The sequence below is a fragment of the Erythranthe guttata genome, chromosome 9 (genome assembly GCF_056151865.1).
Source record: "Erythranthe guttata isolate IM_541 chromosome 9, IM_541, whole genome shotgun sequence".
NCBI classification, from domain to species: domain Eukaryota; kingdom Viridiplantae; phylum Streptophyta; class Magnoliopsida; order Lamiales; family Phrymaceae; genus Erythranthe; species Erythranthe guttata.
In genome coordinates, this window is record NC_142541.1 from 15,654,417 (window position 1) to 15,679,720 (window position 25,304).

At 33.0% G+C, this 25,304-nt stretch overlaps 5 protein-coding genes across 5 annotated transcripts; 3 read left to right on the forward strand and 2 right to left on the reverse strand.

Annotated features, from left to right (window-relative positions):
• Positions 1–9: 9 nt before the first annotated feature.
• Positions 10–2,864, reverse strand: ROPGEF12 (RHO guanyl-nucleotide exchange factor 12). The gene is made up of 7 exons (XM_013000877.2): positions 2,253–2,864; positions 2,014–2,130; positions 1,727–1,881; positions 1,480–1,554; positions 1,140–1,406; positions 731–1,051; positions 10–615 (listed from the first exon to the last, which is right to left on the reverse strand). The coding sequence occupies exons 1-7, from the start codon at positions 2,311–2,313 to the stop codon at positions 211–213; spliced, it is 1,401 nt and encodes a 466-aa protein (XP_012856331.1). The 5' UTR covers positions 2,314–2,864; the 3' UTR covers positions 10–210.
• A 2,981-nt stretch (positions 2,865–5,845) lies between these two features.
• Positions 5,846–8,374, forward strand: LOC105975669 (hydroxyphenylpyruvate reductase). The gene is made up of 2 exons (XM_013000872.2): positions 5,846–6,477; positions 7,442–8,374. The coding sequence occupies exons 1-2, from the start codon at positions 5,884–5,886 to the stop codon at positions 7,961–7,963; spliced, it is 1,116 nt and encodes a 371-aa protein (XP_012856326.2). The 5' UTR covers positions 5,846–5,883; the 3' UTR covers positions 7,964–8,374.
• Positions 8,375–8,442: 68 nt separating this feature from the next.
• On the forward strand, positions 8,443–9,794 carry LOC105975670 (glyoxylate/hydroxypyruvate/pyruvate reductase 2KGR). The gene is made up of 2 exons (XM_013000874.2): positions 8,443–9,022; positions 9,140–9,794. The coding sequence occupies exons 1-2, from the start codon at positions 8,591–8,593 to the stop codon at positions 9,656–9,658; spliced, it is 951 nt and encodes a 316-aa protein (XP_012856328.2). The 5' UTR covers positions 8,443–8,590; the 3' UTR covers positions 9,659–9,794.
• Positions 9,795–10,683: 889 nt separating this feature from the next.
• LOC105975672 (uncharacterized) lies at positions 10,684–11,434 on the reverse strand. Its single transcript, XM_013000876.2, has 2 exons — positions 11,166–11,434; positions 10,684–11,028 (listed from the first exon to the last, which is right to left on the reverse strand). Exons 1-2 carry the CDS (start codon positions 11,301–11,303, stop codon positions 10,882–10,884), a joined length of 285 nt encoding a protein of 94 aa, XP_012856330.2. The 5' UTR covers positions 11,304–11,434; the 3' UTR covers positions 10,684–10,881.
• Positions 11,435–22,474: 11,040 nt separating this feature from the next.
• LOC105975968 (uncharacterized) lies at positions 22,475–25,001 on the forward strand. Its single transcript, XM_013001233.2, has 3 exons — positions 22,475–23,555; positions 24,122–24,307; positions 24,440–25,001. Exons 1-3 carry the CDS (start codon positions 23,079–23,081, stop codon positions 24,737–24,739), a joined length of 963 nt encoding a protein of 320 aa, XP_012856687.2. The 5' UTR covers positions 22,475–23,078; the 3' UTR covers positions 24,740–25,001.
• The last annotated feature ends 303 nt before the right edge of the window (positions 25,002–25,304 follow it).

The window sequence follows — 25,304 nt, forward strand, 5'->3', positions numbered from 1 at the left end:
GTACGATGATTCATCACAAGACTCGATTTTTTTCCTTCTTTCAAACTGCGTGCCTCCCCTTAGTAGGACTTTTCGGACATCTAAAAAGTACATTGGATTCCAGTCAGTTTACCAATGCTCTTCCTACTTACAAAAAAGTGAACTACAACTTATAAAAAAAAAATTAAAAAATAATAAAAAAAAACCCGCATTTCATACGAATCAAACGGCTTAGTGGCGTGCTGTGGGACTTCTTAGACCACCTAAATTCTCTAGCCTCTCTATGTATGATATTTTCTTGTTCGTGACAACGTTTGCCGGTTTGTTGAGTGGCTTATTACCAACATCATCGATCGAATCTTTCTTCATACTGTTGTTATTAGTATCTCCCTGGTCTAGATTCCACCCCATGAAATCGAGCAATGTTTTTGAAGTAGGTGTGCCCTCGTTGGACTTCAAAACTTCCGGTTGCTCTTCCTTAGGCTGTTCTTTAACAGAGTTCTTCTTCTGTTCTGCGTTCGGTGGATTTCTTGCAAGAGAATCCGCATGCATGACATCTTCTATTCTCGACAAGACTGTAAACGCCAAACTTTCTATAATTCTCGAGTAGCTCTCGAGAATCGCGTGGCCCACATCCTGCAATAATCGAGAAAGATAATCAAAACCTATATATTCCCAAAAAAAAAGTTAAAAATGAATCTTAAAGAACAAATTGAATCTTTAAAAGAAAAAAATCGAAAAAAATTGTTACTTGGTTGAATTGGATTTTGCTGATGTCTAGGTCGGATTGTGGGATACCGGGGAAACGGTGCTTGAGAATTAGCAGGATTGTTTCGGCTCTATCTTCTAGAAGCTCCCTCTTCTCCATACTCACGCCCGAACCCCAAGAGGATTTGGTGTCTTTAGCATTCATTTTTCTTTTCCATATCACAACCGATGCTTCGATTTTGTTTTTGAGATCGAGTATTTTGTGCTCCGTTGATAAGTCTAGCGAAGAAAGCAAACAATCCGGATCGAAAAAGTCTTCTGTAATAATCTTGTATATCGCATCTCCTAGACTTGCTCTCCCATTCTATTACCAATACATACACAAGAAAAAAAGTGAATAAGTACAATACTATAATCGAAAACGTTGTTTTTATTTTATTTTTAATTTGTACCTTAGGGAGAGCTTCGATGTAGTTATCGGGAATTCCCATTTCGGAGAGGACTTGAGCATTGATAGCCATAGCTGCTTTTAGGACTTGATTTACGGAGTCTTTTTGATATTGCAGCCATTTTCTTGTGACCTCGGATAAGCCGTTTGGGGGTACCTTTGGCGTAGGGATCCACCATTTTTCCTCTTGCCTTGTCGTTTTTCCTGAGTCCTCGTCTTTGCTTGACGTGTAGTAGAATTCGTTTTGGTCTTTGAAGTTATCGAGACAATCCTGTTTGTTCATGATTAACGCAATAGAATCAAGAATCAAGAATCAAGAATCAGGTAGGAAATTGTTTTCTTACAAGTAGCATAGCATCAAGCTTCCTTAATGCAGGGATGTTCATGTGGAGATCGTTTCTCTGCCTCGTCGCCATAACCTGGTAAAGAACGAAATGTCATGTGATGAGAGAGAGAGAGAGAGAGAGAGAGAGAGAGAGAGAGAGAGAGAGAGAGAGAGAGAGAGAGAGAGAGAGAGAGAGAGAGAGAGAGAGAGAGAGAGAGAGAGAGAGAGAGAGAGAGAGAGAGAGAGAGAGAGAGAGAGAGATTTACCTCCATAGTGCTTCCGTCTTTCGCCTTTTGTTTTGAAGCAACGAACTCGACAATGTAATCGGTGACGGATAAGAGCCAATCTATTTCCTTTCTCCATTTCGCTTTCGTATCTGCCGACATGGGCTCTAATCTCTTTTGTTCTCCAAATGCAGAAGCTATAAACATTCATTCACGTAAACATATTATTACGTACCAAAAAAAATATTTCTTCATAATTTTCAACATTCTTGATGTTGCTCAAATTCTTTTTGTAAATATTAAGGAAAACAAAAAAAAAATTGAGATACCTGCTAAATTCGTGATTGCATTCGACAACGCCAAAGCCGACGAAACACCTTTCCCCCCACCCGACATATCCTCTCCCAAAAGCAACTTTGCAAACTTCTCCTTCATCAATTCCATATCTACATTATCGCCACCAAAACAAACGAAACACGATCGAAAAAGGCCGTTTTCACGATCAGAATTCAAAAAAATAAAATAAAAAAATAACGAAACATCGAAAATAATTATAAAACAAACTTGCCCGAATGCCTATCTTTTGCAAGAGGGCTGGGAGTAGTTGAATTATTATTTGCAGAATCCATTCTTTAGCTGAGCCTGGTTCAATTTCTTGATGTCATTCAATCATTTTTCGCGCACTATTATATTCTGTTTTCGTTTCGAAACGCCCCAGCCCAAATTAAAGCACCAGATTAATTACCTCTTCCTCCACCACCAGGGCTAAACCACCATTTATCTAACCTTGTTACTATCCAATCATTCAGAAAAAAAACAAAAAATGACAAAGATTAAATTTTTTTCTTCCCTTTCAAGAATTGTGATTGGGAAAAGAAAAGTAGAGGCAAAGGTGATCTATATTTATTTATTTTAATATATTGTTTTTCTTTTTGTTGATTAGTTATGTTTAAAATGTGGGAAGAAGGTGGGGTGCATGTAATAGAAAAAAAAAGTCAGAGGATGAGTTTTTTTTTTTTTTTTTTTTCTTTTTTTTGTGTGGGAGAAAAGAGAAGGGAATTGATTTTCTTTCTTTCTTTTTCTCCCTTCTGGTTTTTGTATATTGTTATCTTTTGGAGTAATTAACATAAAACATGTCTACCTCTCTCTCTCTTCCTCTTTTTTTCTCTCTCACACACACGCACTCACAATAGCACACACATTCGAGAATTAGTAGCATTTTGGATGGCTAATATATGTTTGTTAAAATAAATTAAAAGATTTTTTCTAAAAAAAATGTAATAATCTTGTTCCTCAAAACCTCGAGGGTAAAATAGGTAGATTTATGCAAATATTTACATCAAGTTAATTCATTGGTTCGTAATTTCTATTTACATCATGCGATCCGCGACCGTGGTCAGTATCTCCGGCGCGCCGATCGAAATTGAAAACCGTATCGAGTTTTAACGCTTAGAACTCGACTCACAATGTCACTCTCTCCATTTCAATCGAAAGTGGATACAATTTTTACTCTCATGCAATGACATTATTGTTTATTCGTTCTTTCTCCGACTGTCCGGAGCTATATTCCTCGGTCGACAAACTCGGATGCCAAATTCTAAACATACCATTTAATAAAAAAGAAAGACTGAAATGAAAGAAAAAAAAAAAAGAAGAATGCTTCCATTAAATAGATAGAGAAAACGAGGGCAAAAAAAAAGGACCGTAAAATAATATTTCTAACTTGTCGAATCGTCACAATTAGCTTCGCGCTCGCGCCATTTCAATCGTAAGCGGAGACGGTTCTTACTCTCCGGCAATACGCATTCCGACAATAGTGCACGTTTCCAATGTTGTCCATTCGTATCAAACCTGTCAATCCATAACCCCTCCAAATCTTGTTTCCGTCTAAATGTACCGTCTCTCTTCGTTAGAAACTCCCACAAAAACTTAACGAGTTCCTTCTGATCCCTTTCCGACTTAGCCTCTCCTTCAATAAATGATTCCTGAACTATTATCATCGGACTACAAACGCTAAACATACCGTTTAAAAAGGACGGAAAATAATATGATCGATTTTTCATGAAGCTCAATCCCAATACCTGCACCACAACAGGCGGCTTATTCTCAACAAACACTCGTTCGACAAATTCCAGAACGTTACACATGCAGAGACGAATTTCAGATCGGCTAATCGTTTGGAGGAACGCGTGCAGATCGAGGAGCCACGACACGGGGTCGGTTTGCATCCGAAAGATGACTATATCCGATGTGCAACGACTCGAGATCGGGCTAGTGAAAGTGATGGCCGGGACGATCTGCGCTGCGTATCGGATACTTGTTAATTCCGGGGCGTTCATGCGTAAATTCAAATACTCCCATCTAAGAGTGCCGTGAAGCCTCAAGCTTGTGAGGACAGGGAATTCGTGGCGCGACGAAAAGTCGAACGACTCCCTCAATAGTATCACGACCCCCAGAGACAGTTCCTTCAGATTGCGAAACTTATTGCCGTGGATTTGAACCGTACAGCCGTGAACGTGGATTGTCTCGAGGGTTGTGACGTGGATTTCGACTCTGCGTTTGTCCATCCGGTGGGCCCGGTCGTTGATGAAAGTGAAGTGCTTGAGATTTTTGTGAAGCTTCTTCTCCAAGGTAATTGTTTTCACCTCTTCGTCGTCGCACTCTTCGAACCACGTGCACTCTTTGAACCACATCGTTGTGATCAAAGGGCAGCTCGACGCTATATTCTCGAAGACGCGCTCGGTGAATTTCACGTAGCTTAGACGGAGTCTATCCAGTCGAGCGAAATGTATCTTTTCGAGGCTCAGTTTGCACCTGTAGAGACATAACCTCGCGAGGCGTTCCGATTTGAAGACCGCAGAGGGCAGATCGTCGACGTAGGGGAATTTTCGTCCTAATTTTGGGAGGATCCAAAGGCACAACTCCCTGATGGGAGTCGCGTCGAGCATCGGAATCCACTTCTCGAGAAGGAGGATCGATTCGGAGTTGTTCATTAGGATGAGGTGAAACTCCTCTATACGATGAATGTTGTGGTTGTCGAGGTACGACTGTAGAGCTTCGTTCACGCTGGAGACGAATAATCTGGTGCGGTGAGGTCCGTCGAACGAGGACGATCGCTCGTCAAACGTAAGTTTCAGCCGGTTGATCCAAACACGACGCCATGATTTCGACAAAACGCAGGTTCGAGCTGCCTCGTTTTTCGACATGAAATAAAGTATGTGGTACAGTATATCTTTTGGCAGCTTCGATATCCTGTCCGTACGGCCGCCATCTTCAACTTTTTGAGCTGCTGCGTTTTCCATGATGAAGATTCTCAGCTCTGCCAACCCTAATAATATATGGTTATACTATGAAGAAGAAAACAAAACCCTAAGGAAGAACATCTGAAACCCTAAGGAAATTATCAACTATTTTTATATGAAGAAGAAAACAAAACCCCCGCGTAGAGAAAACTCTTCCTTAGTGTTTGATTCTAATAGGTATCGAGTCTAAAGAGATCTAATATATAATTTATGAAATTAAATTATTAACTATGAAAACTATTAAGACTCTAATTATTATAGAAGGCCAAAATAGTGAACTTTTGAAGGTCTAAACAACATTGAACCATCAAAATTCACCGTTTTAAACACTGACTTGCGGTAAAGTTAAATTACGAAAAACTCCATTATATTTGGGTAATTACAACTATCCTTCAACTGTGAATCTTCTTACATGTGTGGCCTATTATGGTGTCAAATTCAACGTAGTCTTCTAGATTTCGTGGAATATTCTCTAGTTTGTACTTCTTTTGTGCAAAAATACAGTTTTTGATGCACCACAATCTGATTTACAAGTAAGAGACACGTCTTGTGATCATCTTATTTCAAAATTTAGAGTTCGAATGAAGTAAAACGGGTACAAACTGGAGAATATTCCACGTAATCTTGAAGATTCCACTGAATTTAACACCATACCGGCGGACGTGTAAGAAGATTCACATTCGAGAGATGGTTATAATTACAGAAACAAGATGACTTTTTTTCGTAATTTGACCTTACATCAGGGTGGGTGGTCGTAATTTACCTTAAATATCGATTAAAAAAACCAAAAGTTGGATTAACCCAGGGCAAATTGGGTATATTACATCATTTTTTTTATAATTGTTTTTTTTAATACGATGCAAAATAGGGTCGTTGTCATTGAGCCAGGTCTGTAAAATGTTAGCCACACTCGTGCGGCGAGCCGCTTGTCAGCCATCCATCTCTCTCACGTGCAAGTGCAACCTTCTCCATATCAACCAATCGATTTCCGCTCTTCCACTCCACCTCAGTTTCTCAACCACTACCACAACACCATCACCACATTCCGCCGCCTCCGCCGCCGCCAAGATGGACGCCGTTGGCGTTCTGATGATGTGCCCGATGAACAACTACTTGGAGCAAGAGCTCGACAAGCGATTCAAACTCTTCCGGTACTGGAATCAGCCGCAGCAGCGCGAGTTCCTGACTCAGCAGGCCGATTCGATCCGCGCCGTCGTCGGGAACGCCACCGCCGGCGCCGACGCCGGGCTGATTGACGCGCTGCCGAAATTGGAAATCGTCTCCAGTTTTAGCGTCGGATTGGATAAAATTGACCTCATCAAGTGCAAGGAAAAGGGAATTAGGGTTACGAACACCCCCGATGTGCTGACCGATGACGTGGCGGATTTGGCGATCGGGTTGATGCTGGCGGTTTTGAGGAGGATTTGCGAGTGTGATAAGTACGTGCGGAAAGGAGCGTGGAGGTTTGGTGACTTCAAGTTGACTAGTAAGGTATATTCCATTGTACAGTCTGCTTTTATCATATTGCTTTTGCATCTATAGTAGACAGTTTAATTTTGTTAATAATATTCTAATGATTTGGTGATAATGTCTTAATGTTTGATTTGAGCTTAATTTAGCTTTGTGTAATGAATTGTTATTTCGGAGAGGTAGCTTATGATACTTGCGGTTTTGTTAGGATGTGGAGATACGGATGTAAACGTATCGAGTCGAGTTGAACACATGGTTGTTCAAGCTTGTTTGAAATTTTATGGAGCTTTATGTTTGAGCTTGGTTTGATAAGCAATCATGTCGAGCTTTAATCGAGCCGAACATGAATCGAGCTCGAATAGTTTTATTTTATCATTTTTTTTCTCTAATCGAGTCGAGTTCGAGGTGAGCTTCATAGCTTATTGAGCTCAAACGAGTTTTTAACGAGCGATATCGAATTGAAATTGAGTAGTTTGGTTTGATTTTCTGCCTAATGCAAGGGGATTATTTGAGTCTCTTTGTTACTAAGAGAATGGAAACAGTTTTAAATTTTAAATTATTAATGCTGCAAATGATTAAGGGTGTCAGGCCATTTGTTTTGCTTCTTGATTAGGTTATAAGTTATAACATGATATTAAGGTTGTTAATCTTTTGCTCGTTGTTATTTCTTCTCGAATAGGTATAGTATAGCTTCTAACGGTTAATCAGGTTAAATTCACTTTTGGGAATTACTCAATTTTGAGGATTAATTGCTACTAAATCCTTATCACCATCACAATGCATTAGATCAAAGTTGCCACATCTTAATCTTTGATATTAGTGAAGTAATAGACATACCATTGAACTTAAATCCAGTCCACTTAATAGATGCACTTCTCCAATATTACGAATCTTACATTAAGGGTTGTTTGGATATTTTTTCGTTTTTGTAAAATTCTTGAAGGGGAGTAGTTTCTCAACCCCCATTTATATATTGTCTTTGCAGTTCAGTGGCAAAAGAGTGGGCATCATAGGACTGGGCAGAATCGGATTAGCAATTGCAAAACGAGCAGAGGGATTCGATTGCCCCATCAGTTACTACTCAAGATCCGAAAAACCAAACGCGGAAAACTACAAGTACCATAAAAGTGTCGTTGAGTTAGCTTCAAACTGTGACATCCTAGTCGTAGCATGTGCACTAACTCCAGAAACAACACACATCGTGAATCGTGAAGTAATCGATGCATTAGGTCCGAGTGGAGTTCTCATCAACATAGGAAGAGGGCCCCACGTGGACGAGCCCGAATTGGTGTCGGCCCTTGTGGAGGGCCGTTTGGGAGGTGCGGGCCTTGATGTGTTCGAAAAGGAGCCCGAAGTGCCTGAGCAACTATTTGGGCTTGACAATGTTGTCCTTTTGCCTCACGTAGGGAGCGGCACTGTAGAGACACGTATAGCCATGGCTGACCTTGTTCTTGGGAATTTGGAAGCTTACTTTGCAAACAAGCCCCTGTTAACTCCGGTGGTTTGATAGTTTCGTACTTTCGTTTGCTGTATGAATATTGATTAGTTATACAGTGGCGTTTTGTGCCACTGATTTTAGACCTGTGGTCATTAGGCTAAATTAACCCCTCTTGAGGTATGGTCTATTTACGAAAATAAGCCCCTCCCTTTTCTATAGTTACATCCTCACCTCACTGCAATTTGTAGATTTGTTACATTAACACCCTTTTGTAGAGGGTGGATATAAAAAACTTACAAACTGTAGGGGGCTGGATGTAATTTCTCAAAAAAAGGGATTTTTTTTGTAGTTACACTTTACCTTAGGGAGGTGGTTGTAATTTATCCTATTTATAATAATGATTGCAATGTATTTGGATTTGGATTACACTCAGTGTCCAATTGCCTGAATTTTTACAATTATTATGAATTAGATCGTAAATGTGAAGGTGTTTTATTAATAAGTTGATTTAATATTTGCTCCATGAGGATTCTTGTAAATTTTGGTATGATTTACGATAAAAAATGAAATTATTTTGAGGTATTAAATGTGAAATTTAATTATTACTTGGGAATAATAATTTTAACAATTAATTACTCCCTAGTTTTTTGCATAAAAAAGACCGCGAAATCCAATGGTATTGTCCAACCATCAACAATGGAAACTCCGATCGGCGTTCTGTTAATCCGGCCGCTGTCGGCCTACCTCCAGCAGGAGCTCTCCAAACGATACATCCTCTTCAAATACTGGCAAGTGCCGCTGGATCGCCGCCGCGAGTTCATCGGAGAACACTCCAATTCCATCAAGGCGGTGGTGGGCAACGGCGTGCAAGGCGCCGATACTGAGCTCATCGACGCTCTGCCCTTCCTGGAGATTGTCGCGAGCCACAGCTCCGGGCTCGATAAAATCGATTTGGAATTGTGCAGAGAGAAGGGCATAAGAGTAACTTACACTCCCGACGCTTTGACTGATGAGGTGGCGGATATGGCTGTTCTGCTGACCCTGGCGACGCTGCGGCGGATATGTGCGGCCGATCGGTTTGTCAGAAGCGGCGAATGGAAGAAATCCGACTTCAATTTGACCACAAAGGTGAAACCCTAATTTAATTAATCCTTTTGTGAAAACGATAACTCATCTAACCACTGATCTGATTATTTTTTTTTATTTAAATTAACCGTCTTTCATATTTCGTACATCTTTCTCCAGTTCAGTGGGAAATCAGTGGGCATTATTGGATTGGGGAGGATTGGATCCGCCATAGCTAGGAGAGCCGAAGCTTTCAGCTGTTCAATCGGGTACCACTCTCGTTCGCAGAAACCGAATTCGAGATACAAATTTTATCCCTCTGTTCTTAACCTAGCCTCGGACTCGCAAATCCTCATCGTAGCTTGTGCATTAACAGAAGAAACTCGCCACATCATCGACCGCCATGTCATCGACGCATTAGGCAGAAAAGGAATAATAGTCAACATTGCGAGAGGGTCCCACATCGATGAAGCAGAGTTGATCTCTGCTCTCGTCGAGGGCCGTTTGGCAGGAGCTGGGCTAGATGTTCTTGAAAACGAGCCTCAAGTACCTAATGCACTCATTGAGCTTGATAATATAGTTCTCTCTCCTCATGTGGGAGCTAGCACAGTCGAAACTCGAAAGGCAATGGCGGATCTAGTTGTCGAAAACCTTGAAGCGCATTTTTCAGACAAACCGCTGCTAACTCCGGTTATTTGATCGTGCTTCTGTGTGGGTGTTGCTCAGGTACTATTTCTCAGCTGCATTTCTTTCATGTAATAGAACTTATACCTCGGAAACTGTTTCGATTATTATTCTGATTAGTTAATCCATGATGCAAGTAATTTATACATAATTTAGAAGCCATTGGTAACTTTTTAAACCTCTAATGTTTACAATTACTTGTGCTATGTGGTTAAAGAAAAAACCGATATTATTAACACCAATATTACTGTTGGCTTGTTGAATGTTCAGAATGTTCGTAGGATTTTTAACAACATTCAGAAAAAAATTAGATTAACTTAATGCGTGGCGCAGTCAACTTTAACCCGAGGAACCATGATGGAACATCTTCTAAATTATCATGAAGTCGAACGAATTGCTTGAAAATTTAATCCGCCTAGACAGACTCTAGATTTCTGAACTTATGGCCATGAAACCGAATCTTCCTGCCTTTAACGTAGATTGTTTCAAGAGTCGGGATGTTGATTTCAATGCTGCATTCGTCTTTCCTGTGAGTATAATCATTAATATAGGCGAAGTGCTTTAGATATTTGTGAAGCTTCTTATCTACCAACTCGAATATGTTCGTCGATGAAAAATATGAGATCTAAGAAAGACAGAAAAATGTATCGGAGAAAATGTGATTGATAATTTTCGTGTTCAAGAAATTGAAAAAGTGGAAGAACAAAAAGCTTGATTAATGAGTACTATTTGCACAAATTCAACGTCATAGTATTATTGCTTGATTAATGAATAATTAGTACATAATTTAGAAGCCGTTGGAGGATATATAGTAATCTAAACAGTATTGTTTAGACCTCTGCTTACGATGCAACTAGTTGTGGTGCCATGTCTATTTTATATGAGAGACCTAACAGATTCTGCATATCTATTTTTCTTGTTATATTAATTCAGAGGCTCCAGGAAACTAGCTTCGGAATAACGATTGGTCTCTATGAAGCGTTTTGCTACTCATAGATACGAATACGACTGTTACAGAACCAATAAAAACGCAGTTAAACTTCATTCTTGAATCTTGATATATAGTGGATAAATAGCTGAGTTTAGCAGATTGATTTACCCATAAAAACAGAGCTTAGCAAGTACATCAGATTTGTACAACCTAAACTTAACATAGGAGGAGTTCCCTCTATTACAAGGCTAGTTAATCTTCATTTCTTAAGTGTCCTAATATAATTTTCCAGTGCTATTCATCATCATCAAGAAGAAGAGGAGCCTTTGAAGATGAGAAAGTTGAGAGTCTCGAGTGTAAAATATATGAAGCTCCCCTTACTGTGTGTGAAGAAACACCCAAAGTTTGATCCCACCACACACTGCCATCCACTCCCATATTTTTTGTCAAATTCCTATAAATAAAAAAAAAAATCAACTTACTCAGCAAAAAGGGATTAGATTATTGCAATTGCAAAATACACAAAATCTTGAGAGAGAGAGAGAGAAAAAAATCAAGAAAGATTAACATTATTTTCTCTCTCTATCTCACCTTCTTGATGTGTGCAGCAATAGATTTGCAGTCCAGAACATCATAGAGATCAAGTGCCTGAGAAGCACATCCCATTGCTTGAATCTGCATCTTCAATGGCATATCTGTATCCTCTATCAATGCTTTCCCTTCCAACATCTCTCTCTCTCTCTCTCTCTCTCTCTCTTATAGAATAATACAACTAGAATACAGAAAAAGGAGCCTGGAGAGATTTGAAATTGATGTCAGTAAGTCATAATCTACACTCAGGAGGCATTGTTTGCAAGCATAGGTGTATGTATATATGTGTGTGAGATATGTATGGGTGTGCTCCATGTGTAGAGGAGAGATTCATTAGGTGTGGGATTATATAATTGGAGTGGCACATAGTCCAATTCTTGTTATGTCCTTTTTTCTCTCTCTCTCTCTCTCTCTTCACTTTTAAGGACTCTTTTAACTTTATTATATTATTATTGTTGTTGTGTGGGGCCCACTCACTCATTCTTACGTCATCCTAAGAGGGGATATCGATGTTGAGGATAAACCTGGTGAGTGGTGAGGCTTCAAATTATTCATGCCTTTCCCCCTAATTTAATTATTTAATTAATTATTTTTTTTTTGTTTTGTGCCAGAATTTGGGAAGTAGCAACTGAATAAAGAAAGTATTTTGACGAAAAAACTTTTGAATTCAGGTTGAATTACGAAAATACCCCCATCTATCCATAATTATCAAAATCCCCCAGATATTTATTTTTATCTTACACCGATCCCCTTATGATGTGATTTTTCATGGAATCATTTTTATTTCATAGGATATTCTCCAAATTTTACTAATTTTGCCGCTACAAACTTAGAAACATATTGAAAGTAGCCATGTACATATCTTAAAAAATTTCTATGTATGCTATGATGGTTCATACTATCAATTTAGAAAGTGTGGTGATGTTGCAATGTAATGTTGCAGAAAATGAGATTGCTGCGAAAGGTATACCAAGATCACCTACATTTAAGAGATTGTTCTTAGAGGTAGAATCGGCATTTTTCGGGAATATTCCCTGAAATAAAAAATATTCGAGAGAATTCAGACCATAAGGGAGGTCGGTATAAGAAGGAAGCTAACATTAGGAGAATTTTGGTAATTACAGATAGGCGGGAATTTTTTTCGTAATTTAGCCGAAGTTTATGGGGTAATGTTTTTAAGTTACATTAGGATAAGAAAAAAAATGGAGCTAAATATCTATATATAATATAAAAAGAGGATCTATGCCCTCAATGATTGACATGTGGCAAATGATGATGTCATTTATCAAAATTGCTTAGTTGGAGTTCAATTGATGAGGTGGATTCTCCAATTGGTGAGTTGTCAATTTTATTTTGGTATGTATTTAAGTTATTTCCTATTTAACATTTATACACTCATTTAAACAATTACCACATGTATATATATTATTTCCAAAGTAAATATTTTATAAATTCGAAATAAAAAAATCTTATTTATATTTTCAGTATTTCAAAATACATTTATTGAAAAAATTCACGATACTCAATTTTTTTACGAATATTCAAATAATTTTCAGAAAAAAACATTTTTTAATAGTAAAATATTAAATTAAAGGAATACAATTGTTTTTTTTTTTGAATTTTCAATATTTTGGAATATTCGAATATCCATTCCATTAAAAATAATTATAAAAAAATATTTATTTTTTAATTGTACTATTTAATAAATATACAATATTTTTTTTATATATAACTTCTATTATACCGTATTTCAAATAATACATTTTTAATATGCTATATTTAATATAAAAATAATATTTTTACAAATCATTAATAATTCAAATGAATCTATCAATAAAATAATTTATCAAGATATATGAAAATGATTAAATATAGCATATATCATTGATTAATATATATTATATCAATCATATTTTAAAAATTAATTAAAATTCAATCATTACATAAATTTTTATATCATATTAATTTGCATTTATCCTTGGAAATATAGTATATTTATAGACTTAGGTGTTTACAAATTCGAATTTAAATTAATATATTAATTTTAATGTATTATGAAATTATATTTTTTATTTTTAAAATTAAAATTAATAAATGTGTGTATATTTCATATATTTTGAACATTATCTAAAATTCGAATATGCATTTAATTTTATGATTGGCTTTCTATATTTAATCTAATTTTTTTGATTACATTTGAAAATCCGATTTTTTGTTATGCAATATTTGGTAAGCTATGCATTTAACAAATCATTTTTTATTTAAATTAAAAAACAAATCCGTTAAATGTGCCAACATATTTTTGAAAGATTACATTTCATTATTCATGAAATTCATGTAATTAATTATATCAATAATTAAAAGATTTCTTCACATAATTAAATCTGAATATTTAGTTAATTGCATAACTTATTTTTACAATTAATATTTGTTTCCTTATTAATATATTATTTACTTTTATATGTATCAAGAAATAAGTATAAATATCACCAAGTCCACCCATTCTATCTCATTCATCACCTACACAATTTCAATCATACATCTATCTCTCTCTCTCCACCCCCCCCCCCCCCCTCCTTTTTTGTTAATTCGTAAATTTCTTTTTGTAAATTGTTTGTGTAACATCGGATTTAGTTTATTCGATTCACGTAATTCTGTTGTATATTTTTTGTATATTTTGAAATTCTTTAGTATATAATATTCATATTTATTATTTATTCGTATTTACATAGATTGTATACTATTATGTGTTCGTTTGATTTTTTTCCATAATTATGTTGATTTTATTGTTTTTAATATAGTTAATTTATTATTAAAAATTAATTTATGTTTGTATATATCTCACATCACTCATTTAACTCATGGATATATTTTTCTATTTTTTGTTTATTTTTATTTACATGGACAAAAACTAAAGTACAATCATCTTTCTTTCGCCGGTTTGCATAAAAGGGCATCATTCTGCAAGAATGATTTTATTCGAGGAGCAGATGTAACAATTAAATTATTATTATTTTAAATATGTGTTCATATATTACTCTATACCAAGTGTATTGAATTTTTTTTAACATATTTTTTTTTGGATTTAGTGTTATTTTTTCCTCCCGTGGTAGAACATCTCAACTGCCTTGGAGTGACTCTACAAAAGCTATATACAAGAAAACAAAGTGAAGAATTTGAATTAAGAAAAAAAAACTTGAAACTTTATTTATATGTATAAGTATATAGAATGCATTTGATTACTCTTTTTATTGATGTATTTATTATATAGAAAAAAATGCATTTGATTACTCTGATTTCTTTTATTCTATTTGTCTTCATGCTTTACTATTTTTTTTTCATTGCTTTCTTTCTTAATAAAGAAACTAATTATTTTTTTTAATAAAAAATGAATTTACTTTAATCCGTAAATAGCTGAATCATTTTATTTTTGATAGAATAGCCGAATTATTTTTGTCGATTCCAATCCAAATTTAATTTTCGAGGATAATTCCAAAAAATTCTTCTCTAAAAATCACTCTTATAATATTAATATTATTATATATTTTATATTTTATTTCGATCCGAATCGTCTGATTTCCACCCTTATGTTTGAACTTACTTCCATCATTCTTTTATTATTGATTTCATCAATTTTATATAATGCTATAGATATATTCTATTTATGATATTAAATTTTTTTTTTTTATTGAAGTGTTTGTAAATATATATTTTTATTCAATAAGAAGAATTGCATTACATAGTAACTCCTTTTTAATTTTCTATGTATTAACACTTACTGTGTTATATGAGAATCCCTAATTTAGAAAACATGTTCATTTGAATTTTGAATAGATTGGTTCTTAGATACTAAAACCTCGATTTCTTTTGAAAAAATTAAAATTTTGATTTTACAATTTGCATCTTCATAAAAGTTCAACTAAAAATTAATTCGTGATGTCATTGTTAATGATTTATTGTATTTCGATAGTGCAAAGTGCTATTAACTTTTTCAAGAGTGTAAGGTGTCAAAATACCCTATTTAAGGGGTGGAAAGTGGAATTATATATATATATATATATATATATATATATATATATATATATATATATATAAGGTAGTTTTTGCTATATTTAAATGAAATGAATTACGATTTTATATAGTTATTATTTAAATACATAAATAATTTATAATAGACTACATCATTTCTATTACCACAACTATTACTAGGGGTGGGTTTGGTAGGGCAACCGTACCAAACCCCTCGAATCACTACCAATACCGAAATTTCGGTATTATGAAATCCATTACCATTGCCCTACCAAAAACTTCGGTATACCGATTTCGGTATACCAAAATTTCGGTACGGTAGGGTATGGTAATGGTAATTACCAATTTATATTATCTATTATTTAAGTCTAAATTGAATATCATTTTTTTCAAAGCAATTCAAGGTATACATGTTTAAAATGTACAAAATTAATTTTTAAAATATAAGTGTCCTAATATATGTTCTAAATTTACCTAATGTAAAATATTTCTTAAATAAAATTATAATATAAGAACTTTTAACATCAATTATATATAATAAATTGAATTATTAAAATAAAATTTTATTTATTAATAATATTTCGGTACGGTAGGGCATTACCATTTTAATAATCTTAAGTGCCGTTGCCCTACCAAAACATTTCGGTAGGGTACGGTAGGGTACGGTAATAATTCGGTAGAGATTTTTCGGTAGAGAATCGGTACGGTACGGTAGGGCATCGGGTTGGTAGGGCAATTTGGTAAAAAAAACCCACCCCTAACTATTACTAATACTAATATTAATACCAATGTTGTAAAAAGCGGTAATCGGGTCGGAGGCGGTCAGACACCAACTCACGATTAATCGGTGCGGTGGTGATTAATCGGTGATAAATCGAAAATTAAGCGGTATTGATTTTCTTACATAAATAGTAATGTAGCAAGTTTTAATTCTATATTTAATTACACGATTTACCTTCAAATTGTCACTACAAAATAACGTATAATTCACATATTATTTTGTAATCAATCAATAATAAAAGAAAAAAAATCCGGCTCATTAATTACAAGATTATAATCATATCAATAATAATAATTTATTTTCCTAATTTAAATATACCTAAAAAATCCTCTTACATCACACCCCAAACATTATAAATATGCCATTTTTTTCATTTATTTTTTTCGCATCATAACATTACATTGCTCACAAGTCCTTTCGTTTTTTCTTTGTTTTAATCATCTTTGGTCGCCTTTTTCTTCTGTTTTTTGGTATTAACAAGACAAAATCAGTTATATATATTGATATTAATTTTGTTTATTTTATTACTTATTTTGATATTCTTTTACATTTTATTATAATGTTGTTGTTACGTTATACATGTAAACTGTAATATATCGTTTTATTTTAATGGTGAACCATTAATATATGTTAATGTTTGGTCGTAGTTGTGTTCTAATATTGACTCAAAATAGTTTTACATTGCAGATTTATAAGATGACATTTCACGAGGAAATTATTCCGGTTGGTGAAGAACGACCACTGATTGATGGATTCAACATGCTCGATTCAACTCGATTGAAATATTATCGGACGAATCACAAAGATTTAAACGATGAACTGTATAAATGGTTGTAAGAAGCAACATTGAGTGGAAAATCTAATCAAAACAAAACGGTGAACCGTGTCGTATTGCCTATGTCTTCTATCAGGGGATCGCGTAGTAAGTTTTTCAAATAATTAGGACGTAATATCTTTTAGAAGTTGTCAGTTTAAACATTATATTCTACTGTAATCTGTCATTTTCGATTTATAGTGAAACAAATCATTTAATTATGTATTGTTCTTAAAAAATATGTCTATATTTTCTGTATATTTATTCGATACCATATTGGCCTTTTTTGTTTTGTATAATAATTTGACTTTTTGCTATTATATAATAATCGATCATTTTTAATACTTCTGCTATTCTACAAGTATTTCCTCGAATGCTTACTATATATATATATATATATATATATATATATATATATATATGACTTTTGTTAGCTATTATATAATGAATTGACTTTTGACTATTCAATATAACTCGAAATATGTACAATAGTATTTTGTTTACATTATTATGGTATGTTCATATTTATTTTAATCACAACAAAAATATTTTGGTAAACTTTAAATAGTTTTTTAAATCATACTCATATCAAATTATTATTCTGTTTCAATTTAAAATATGTGCAATAGGATTTTGTTTACATTATAATGGCCATATTTATATTTATTTTAATCACAAAAAAAAAATTAGTAAAATGTAAGTAGCATTTTTTTAATCCTTATCAAATTTCGTCAAATTTTAATAGTATTTCGAATCTACACATTTTAATAACATCGAAACCCGTTTTCAGATACGTTACATTGTTAAACAATGAAAATAAGTTATAAAAATATATGCATGATTTAAGATTTATTTCTTTTTTTAATTGATTTAATAATATGGATTAAAGGTTGGTTTTTTTTATTTGAATATAGTTAAATAAATTTTAGATTTGACTATTTACCATTATTACTGGAAATGTGTACAATACTATTTTGTTTACATTACTATGGTAATGTTTATATTTATTTTAATCACAACAAAATATATTTTTAGCAAAATATAAATAGCTTTTTTAATCCTACTCATATGAAATTATCATTCACTTTCAATTCGAAATATGTACCATAGTATTTTATTTATATTATTATGGTAATGTTCATATTTATTTTAATCAAATTTTAATAAAATATATGTAGCTTTTTAAATCGTTATTGTTTTATCCATTTCGTTAATCCTTATCAAATTTCGTCAAGTATATGCTCATACTGTAGATGGATGTCAAATAAAATTTATTTTATTCAATATCTAAAATTAAAATATAAATTATATATTTTTCTTTATAGATGGATGTCAAATACGTGTTATGAAATATAATTTTATTTATTACAATTTAGAAACACAACATGGTGGATATTTATAAATTTATTGCAGATGTGATCTGATATGAACAATGTCAATCCATGTGTTAAATGCGAATTGTTTCTCTTATTTTTTTTACGTATTTTTTTTATCTAAATTATTTAATTTAATTTTATGCACACAGTAATTAGTTGTACGCTTATTTGCATATATTTTATGATTTGAGCATCAATGATTCTTTAGCATTAACATTAGCGTTGTACTATTAGTATTCGTATTAAGATAATAGTTAATACTAGGATTAGTATCAAAATTATATTAAGATTGTGATTATGATTAATATTAGTATCAACATTAATATTAGTACTATGATTAGAATTAAGATTAATATTAGTATTAATATTATGATTACCATTAGCATTATAATTGGAATATGATTATGATTAGTATTCTGAATTATAATTATGATTAACATAAGGATTAGTATTATGATGGGTTACGTACACATTTCCCCTTCAGCTAAAACACAGCCATATAGCATTTGTGAAGAAAAAAACATGTTCCAACGGAGAAGATAAATTATTGCTCGACAGCTAAAATCAATCCTCCAATATTTTATTGTACATGAGATTTTGTGTATCTGATTTTATTTCTTTTGGTTCTAGAGATTTCTTTCCACTTAGGTATATATATATATATATATATATATATATATATATATATATATATATATATATATATATATATATATATATATATATATATATATATATATATATATATAATACAATTTACAAATATCAATTCATAAAATAGTTGAAAATTAATATCATACAATAAATGCTAACTATCAAATGATATGGTTGTAGTAGAATAGTAAAATCTCAAGTGGTACAACGCTATTCATTAGCTATTATAGATTTAGAATCTCTTATAGCTCTTAACCTTGGAGATGCTCTTACTATTACTAATACTATTACTATTAGTATTGATATCGGTATTGGTATTGATATTGGTTTTTGTTTTAGCACATTAGCATTAGTATTAGTATTAGTATTATTATTAGTATTACTATTACTATTAGTAGTATTAGTATTAGTATTAGTATTAGTATTAGTATTAGTATTAGTATTAGTATTAGTATTAGTATTAATATTAGTATTAGTATTAATATTAGTATTAGTATCAGTATTAATATTAGTATCAGTATTAGTATTAGTATCAGTATTAGTATTAGTATTAGTATTAGTATTAATATTAGTATCAGTATTAGTATTAGTATTAGTATTAGTATTAGTATTAGTATTAGTATTAGTATTAGTATTAGTATTAGTATTAGTATTAGTATTGATATTAGTATTGGTATTAGTATTAGTATTAGTATTAGTATTAGTATTAGTATTAGTATTAGTATTAGTATTAGTATTAGTATTAGTATTAGTATTAGTATTAGTATTAATATTAGTATTAGTATTAGTATTTTAGTAGTAGTATTAGTATTAGTATTACTATTAGTATTACTATTAGTATTATTATTAGTATTAGTATTAATATTAATATTAGTATTGGTATTAGTATGAGTATTAGTATGGGTATGAATATTATTATTAGTTTTAGTATGAGTATTAGTATTAGTATGAGTATTGGAATTGGTATTGGCATTGGTATTGGTATTGGTATTGGTATTGGTATTGGTATTGGTATTGGTATTGGTATTGGTATTGGTATTGGTATTGGTATTGGTATTGGTATTGGTATTGGTATTGGTATTGGTATTGGTATTGGTATTGGTATTGGTATTGGTATTGGTATTTGTATTTGTATTTGTATTTGTATTGGTATTTGTATTTGTATTTGTATTTGTATTTGTATTTGTATTTGTATTTGTATTTGTATTTGTATTTGTATTTGTATTTGTATTTGTATTTGTATTTGTATTTGTATTTGTATTTGTATTTGTATTTGTATTTGTATTTGTATTTGTATTTGTATTTGTATTTGTATTTGTATTTGTATTTGTATTTGTATTTGTATTTGTATTTGTATTGGTATATGTATTGGTATTTATGTTGGTATGAGTATTGGTATAAGTATTAGTATTGATATTGATATTGGTATTGGTACTGATATTGGTTTAATATTGATATTAGTATTAGTATTGATTTTTGTATTAATATTAGTATTAGTATAGTATTAATAATAATATTTGTATTAGTATTAATATTAATATGAGTATTTGTATTAGAAGTAGCATGGAGTATTATACGTCGCAATATGAAGAATTAAGAGTATAGGTGGCATAAAGATATCATCAATTTGGAATAGACGACTAATATTACTTGCGATAATGTCTACTAGGAATTTTCAGTGAATATGAATTTACATCATGAAAATTGTATATTGTGATTCAAATACACATTTGTTGTTTTTATTATATATATAATTATTTACTGTGTTAGTTTATTTGCCCTTTATGCAAATTTTATTGTCTACTCCACTAAATTTGTTTTTTTAGAATCGAGGTGATTTAGTACAAATTGTATTTATTTTTACACCTTTAAGTGATTATGTTTCAGTAATGTGTATCACTGATTGCATTTGAACAATGAAAAATGTGTTTGTTACTCGCAAAGAGATCGGAGATGTCAATGGATGTGTTGTAAAACACTACTTTGATAATTAAGTTTTGTTAAGGATCCGAGTGTATTGAACGAGATAGTTGTACCATTTGGATCAGATAATATATATCTTATTTTATATATCACAATTTTCATTTTTTATATTTTCTTTTATCATTTATTTTGTTTATATTGGTACTTAAATAAAATGGAATTGACATAGTTTTAAATTTTTTAGATGATATCGTATTATATATCAACTATTGACTATTCAAAGTTTTCGTTCGATTACTTTATCTAAAATATATTTTTATTTTTTATATCACCCCATCATTGCAGTAACATCCTTTTCATTCATAAATGTGTTTGATTTATCTCATCGGCGTGTTTTAGTCATTAAAAAATTGTACTTAGAATTGATCCCCGTGCATCGCACGGGTGAGTTACTAGTTTTAAATATATTATATAGTAAGTAGTACTTAAGGCCTCTTTTTTTGTTTTGACTATGTGGGCCCTGTGGGCTGATAGGAAATCATGTTTTGGGCTTCATACAATATTTAGAAAGCCCCAGGAGTCTGGTTAGTAACTATTATGGGTAGCCCATTGAATATACAGAAATTAATGATTTAATTATGATGGGATCTGTATACAGAAATTAATTAATTTATTTTATTTATGTGACTGGCTAATCATAATTCTTAAAAAACTAATAAAAAGAAACGAAATACAAAATAGTATACTAAAGAACCTAGGTATAGGCATAGCATTGCATTTTATAACCACTTACCAAAATTCAATTATTGAAATCCACCTACTAAATTTTCTATATACTCCAAAATTGGTCAATAATCACTTAGACTCATTTTATATAGACCAGTTTAATTTAATTAGGATAAAGAGTGCTTTAACTCCGTGCAGTTACAAGCTTTTGCAGATGATCATTTTGTGCTTGTAATATCAGCATATAATCCTTTTGTGGTTGATATGGATAGCGTCCCTTAGTTTTTCCGTCGAAATTAATTACAATTATCAAACGTCAAATACTAATTTTTTGCTGATGCTCCCTTTCTGCTTACATTTTCTCTTTAAAAAATTGCAGACGACCCCTTTCAAATTTGATTGCGATGTTAATTTTGATTAGAAAAAAAAAAAAACTAACGAATATTACCCCATCTACCACAAGGATGTTTAAGAGAAGATATTACATATACGAGGGGTCATCTGTAAAAGTTTGTAACTAGGGGTTTAGATGCTGTCTACCCATAAATTTAAAATAGAAATAAATTAGTTGAGGTACTATAAATAACCCTATTCCGCAATTATTAATCTTGATATTAAGCTATTTAATAATAATGAAAAAAATTAATAACTACTACAATTTCTCAAAGCATATACTAATCATTTAACCGACAATATTTAGTTCAAAAGTCCACATCATCTTATTTGTCAAAAACTCCTACCGAGAACAAAAAAATGTGCCATTTAATTTCCCACTAAAATCATAATGAAATAAACATCCTTTCCAACAACTGGTGCTGAAGAATATTAATTTGGTCACTTGTCAAAATTCCAATAATTAATCAACACTTAAAACTAAATAATCCAGAAAGTGGGTCCCACCACTCCTCCACTTCTGATAGTGACCAGTGGCTGCCGACACTCACTTCCACACCAAGCCAAGAAACCATGCATATGCATAGGGGCAATTCAGTCATTTCACACTTCAAGCCCACTGTTATTAACAGGTGTCAACTGTGGCTCCCAACTCTTCTTACCTTCTTCTTTGCTAGTTGCCATCACCACCACAGAACAAACCCTTTTTTTTCCCTTTTTTTTTTCTGTCTCTCATGCATAATTCTGCACACAGTATACACACTGACTGCGTTTAATTTGCTGAGCTGTGTGCTTTTTAATTAGGGTTACCTTTTGCTTTGATTCTTCTGTTTTTCATCACATGGGCTTGTGTTTCTGTTGATTAAAAACTTCTGCTTTTTGAACTTTTTTCTTCAAGTGTTCATTTCCAGTTCTTGATACTTGATTCTTGATTCTGTACGTTCTTTAATTTAAAGAATTGCCCCTTTTGGGTTTCTTGCATTTTTGTTCTTTGCTTCCATTTTCAGTATTTCTATCTTCTTTACAAGGGTTTTACTGTTATAAAAAAAAAAAGGGTTCTTGATTTTCTAATTCATCTACATTCTTTGTCTTGATTTGAAGAAACCCATGTGCCAAAATTAGTGTAATCAGTATAAAAAATTCAATCTTGCTGCTTCCAAAAATTCTTGAAAAGGAAAAAAATTCAATCTTGAAGTGAAAAAAAAAATAAAACAAAAATGCAGCACACAAAATCAGAATCAGATATTACAAGTTTAGCCCCTTCATCACCATCAAGATCTCCGAAAAGGCACCCGGTTTACTATGTGCAGAGCCCATCAAGAGATTCACACGATGGAGACAAGTCTTCATCCATGCATGCAACCCCCAATTTCCACAGCCCAATGGAGTCCCCTTCCCACCCTTCCTTCGGCCGCCACTCCAGAAACTCCTCCGCCAGCAGATTCTCCGGTATATTCCGGTCCTCCTCCGGTCGTAAAGGCGGTGGCGGTGGCCGGAAGAGAAACGACAAGGGCTGGCCCGAGTGCGATGTGATTGTGGAGGAAGGGAATTACGACGAGCTCGAAAACGAGAAGACTTTCACGCGCCGGTGCCAGGCTTTGATGGCGCTTTGCGGGTTTATCGTGCTTTTTACGGTGTTTTGTTTGATTATCTGGGGTGCCGGCAGGCCGTACAAGCCGGATGTTGCTGTTAAGGTAACCTTTTCTTTTATTACCTATGATCTTGTTCTGTTTCTTGATGCTCTGACATTTGATTCTGTTTAATTTTGATTATGTTTTATCTATTGGTGTTTAATTAATTGGTTGTGATTTAGTGTTCTTTGCTAAAAGTGTAGTTCTTGTGGTTTCACACTGGTTATACATTCAATTATCGGTGTCCGTTCATTTCTGTATAGGTGAAACCAACAGTCTCGATATATTAGAATACTTATCACAAAATTATGCGATAGCCAACGATTACGAGTCGGTAATTGTATGTAGTTATGTAGTAGCAAATCTTGTTTTTTTTTGTTATAAATCATTCTTAAATCCAAATGCTTTTATAATAATGATTCTCGTCAAAGTGTACGACGATTCGCCTAATTTGCAATGAAACAAACATTCATTTAAAGGGCCCTCTCTGCTAATCGACCTTGTTTCTAACGACTCTTTTAATTAATATCTAATTCTTCGTGTCGATTATCTTTTATAGCCCGGAAAAAGGTCAAGTAGCATTAGACTAATATATAGTCTTACACAACTCTCCAATCGTTTCTCTGCAGAGTTTGACGGTCAACAACGTGTACATAAGTTCCGGCACAGACTTCACCGGAGTTCCAATGAAAACCCTCAATGTGAACGGATCACTGAGAATCAACGTATACAACCCCGCCACATTTTACGGGATCCACGTCAGCGCGACACCTGTCAATCTCGTATACTCAGAAGTCATAGTTGCAACAGGAGAGGTATATATATGTTTTTTTTATCCTTCCGTCTGCATGCATTGCTTATCAAGAAACCACTAATTAGAACGAATGAAACTGCGACTGAATATATATTTATATATACACCCTTTTGCTCGTTTTTGTTGCGTACAGCTGAAGAAATATTACCAACAAAGGAAAAGTCACAAGAATGTGTTGGTACACATAGAAGGAACGAAGGTTCCATTATACGGGGCTGGATCGAACTTGGTAATTACAGACAATGCTGTTTTTAAGTTACCGTTGAGGTTGGAGTTTGAGCTGATTTCGCAAGGAGATGTTGTGGGGAAATTGGTTAGGACAAAGCATCGGAGAAGGGTTTCTTGTCCCGTGGTTATCGACTCCACTAGCAGCAAGCCCATCGTACTGAACAAGGATTCGTGCAATTCAACGAAGGCTGAGTTAACTCCGTGAACTTGTAAATGTAGTAGTTCCTGTTTATTTGCATAACGGAACCACGTGTGAAACTACTTGTCGAAAATCATATATATAGAGCTGGAGAGAGGTATTAACAAGACTGAAAAACATGTAAAAAATGTGAAGAGTGTGTTAATAATTCTCTCTTGTAGTTGATTTTTTTTTTTTTTTTGGAATTGATTTTATTATTTGGTTCTTGTTTTCAGTGTAATGGTTTGGTAATAAGAATACTTCGGAGAAAAATATGTGATATTGTTTCATCTCCTTTTTACCTTTTATTATTTTGAATTATAATTATGATTAGCAAACCATTGGAAAAGAAGTTATGTATATCCAACATCACTTTAGTTCTCACAACCTAAATTATTAATCCTCGATTGTAGTGGTGCAAACGAGTCGAACATAGAGTGATCGAATTTCATTTGCTGGTGTGATGATGTTAGTCTATCCTCGCTTACGTTAGTCTTTAGCTTTTGCCCGAATTTTGGTCGGACGTCGTTCCTGCAGCACCGGGAGGGGTTTCCCGACGTAGAAGCTTCGACGATCAAGTAGAAATAGTGTT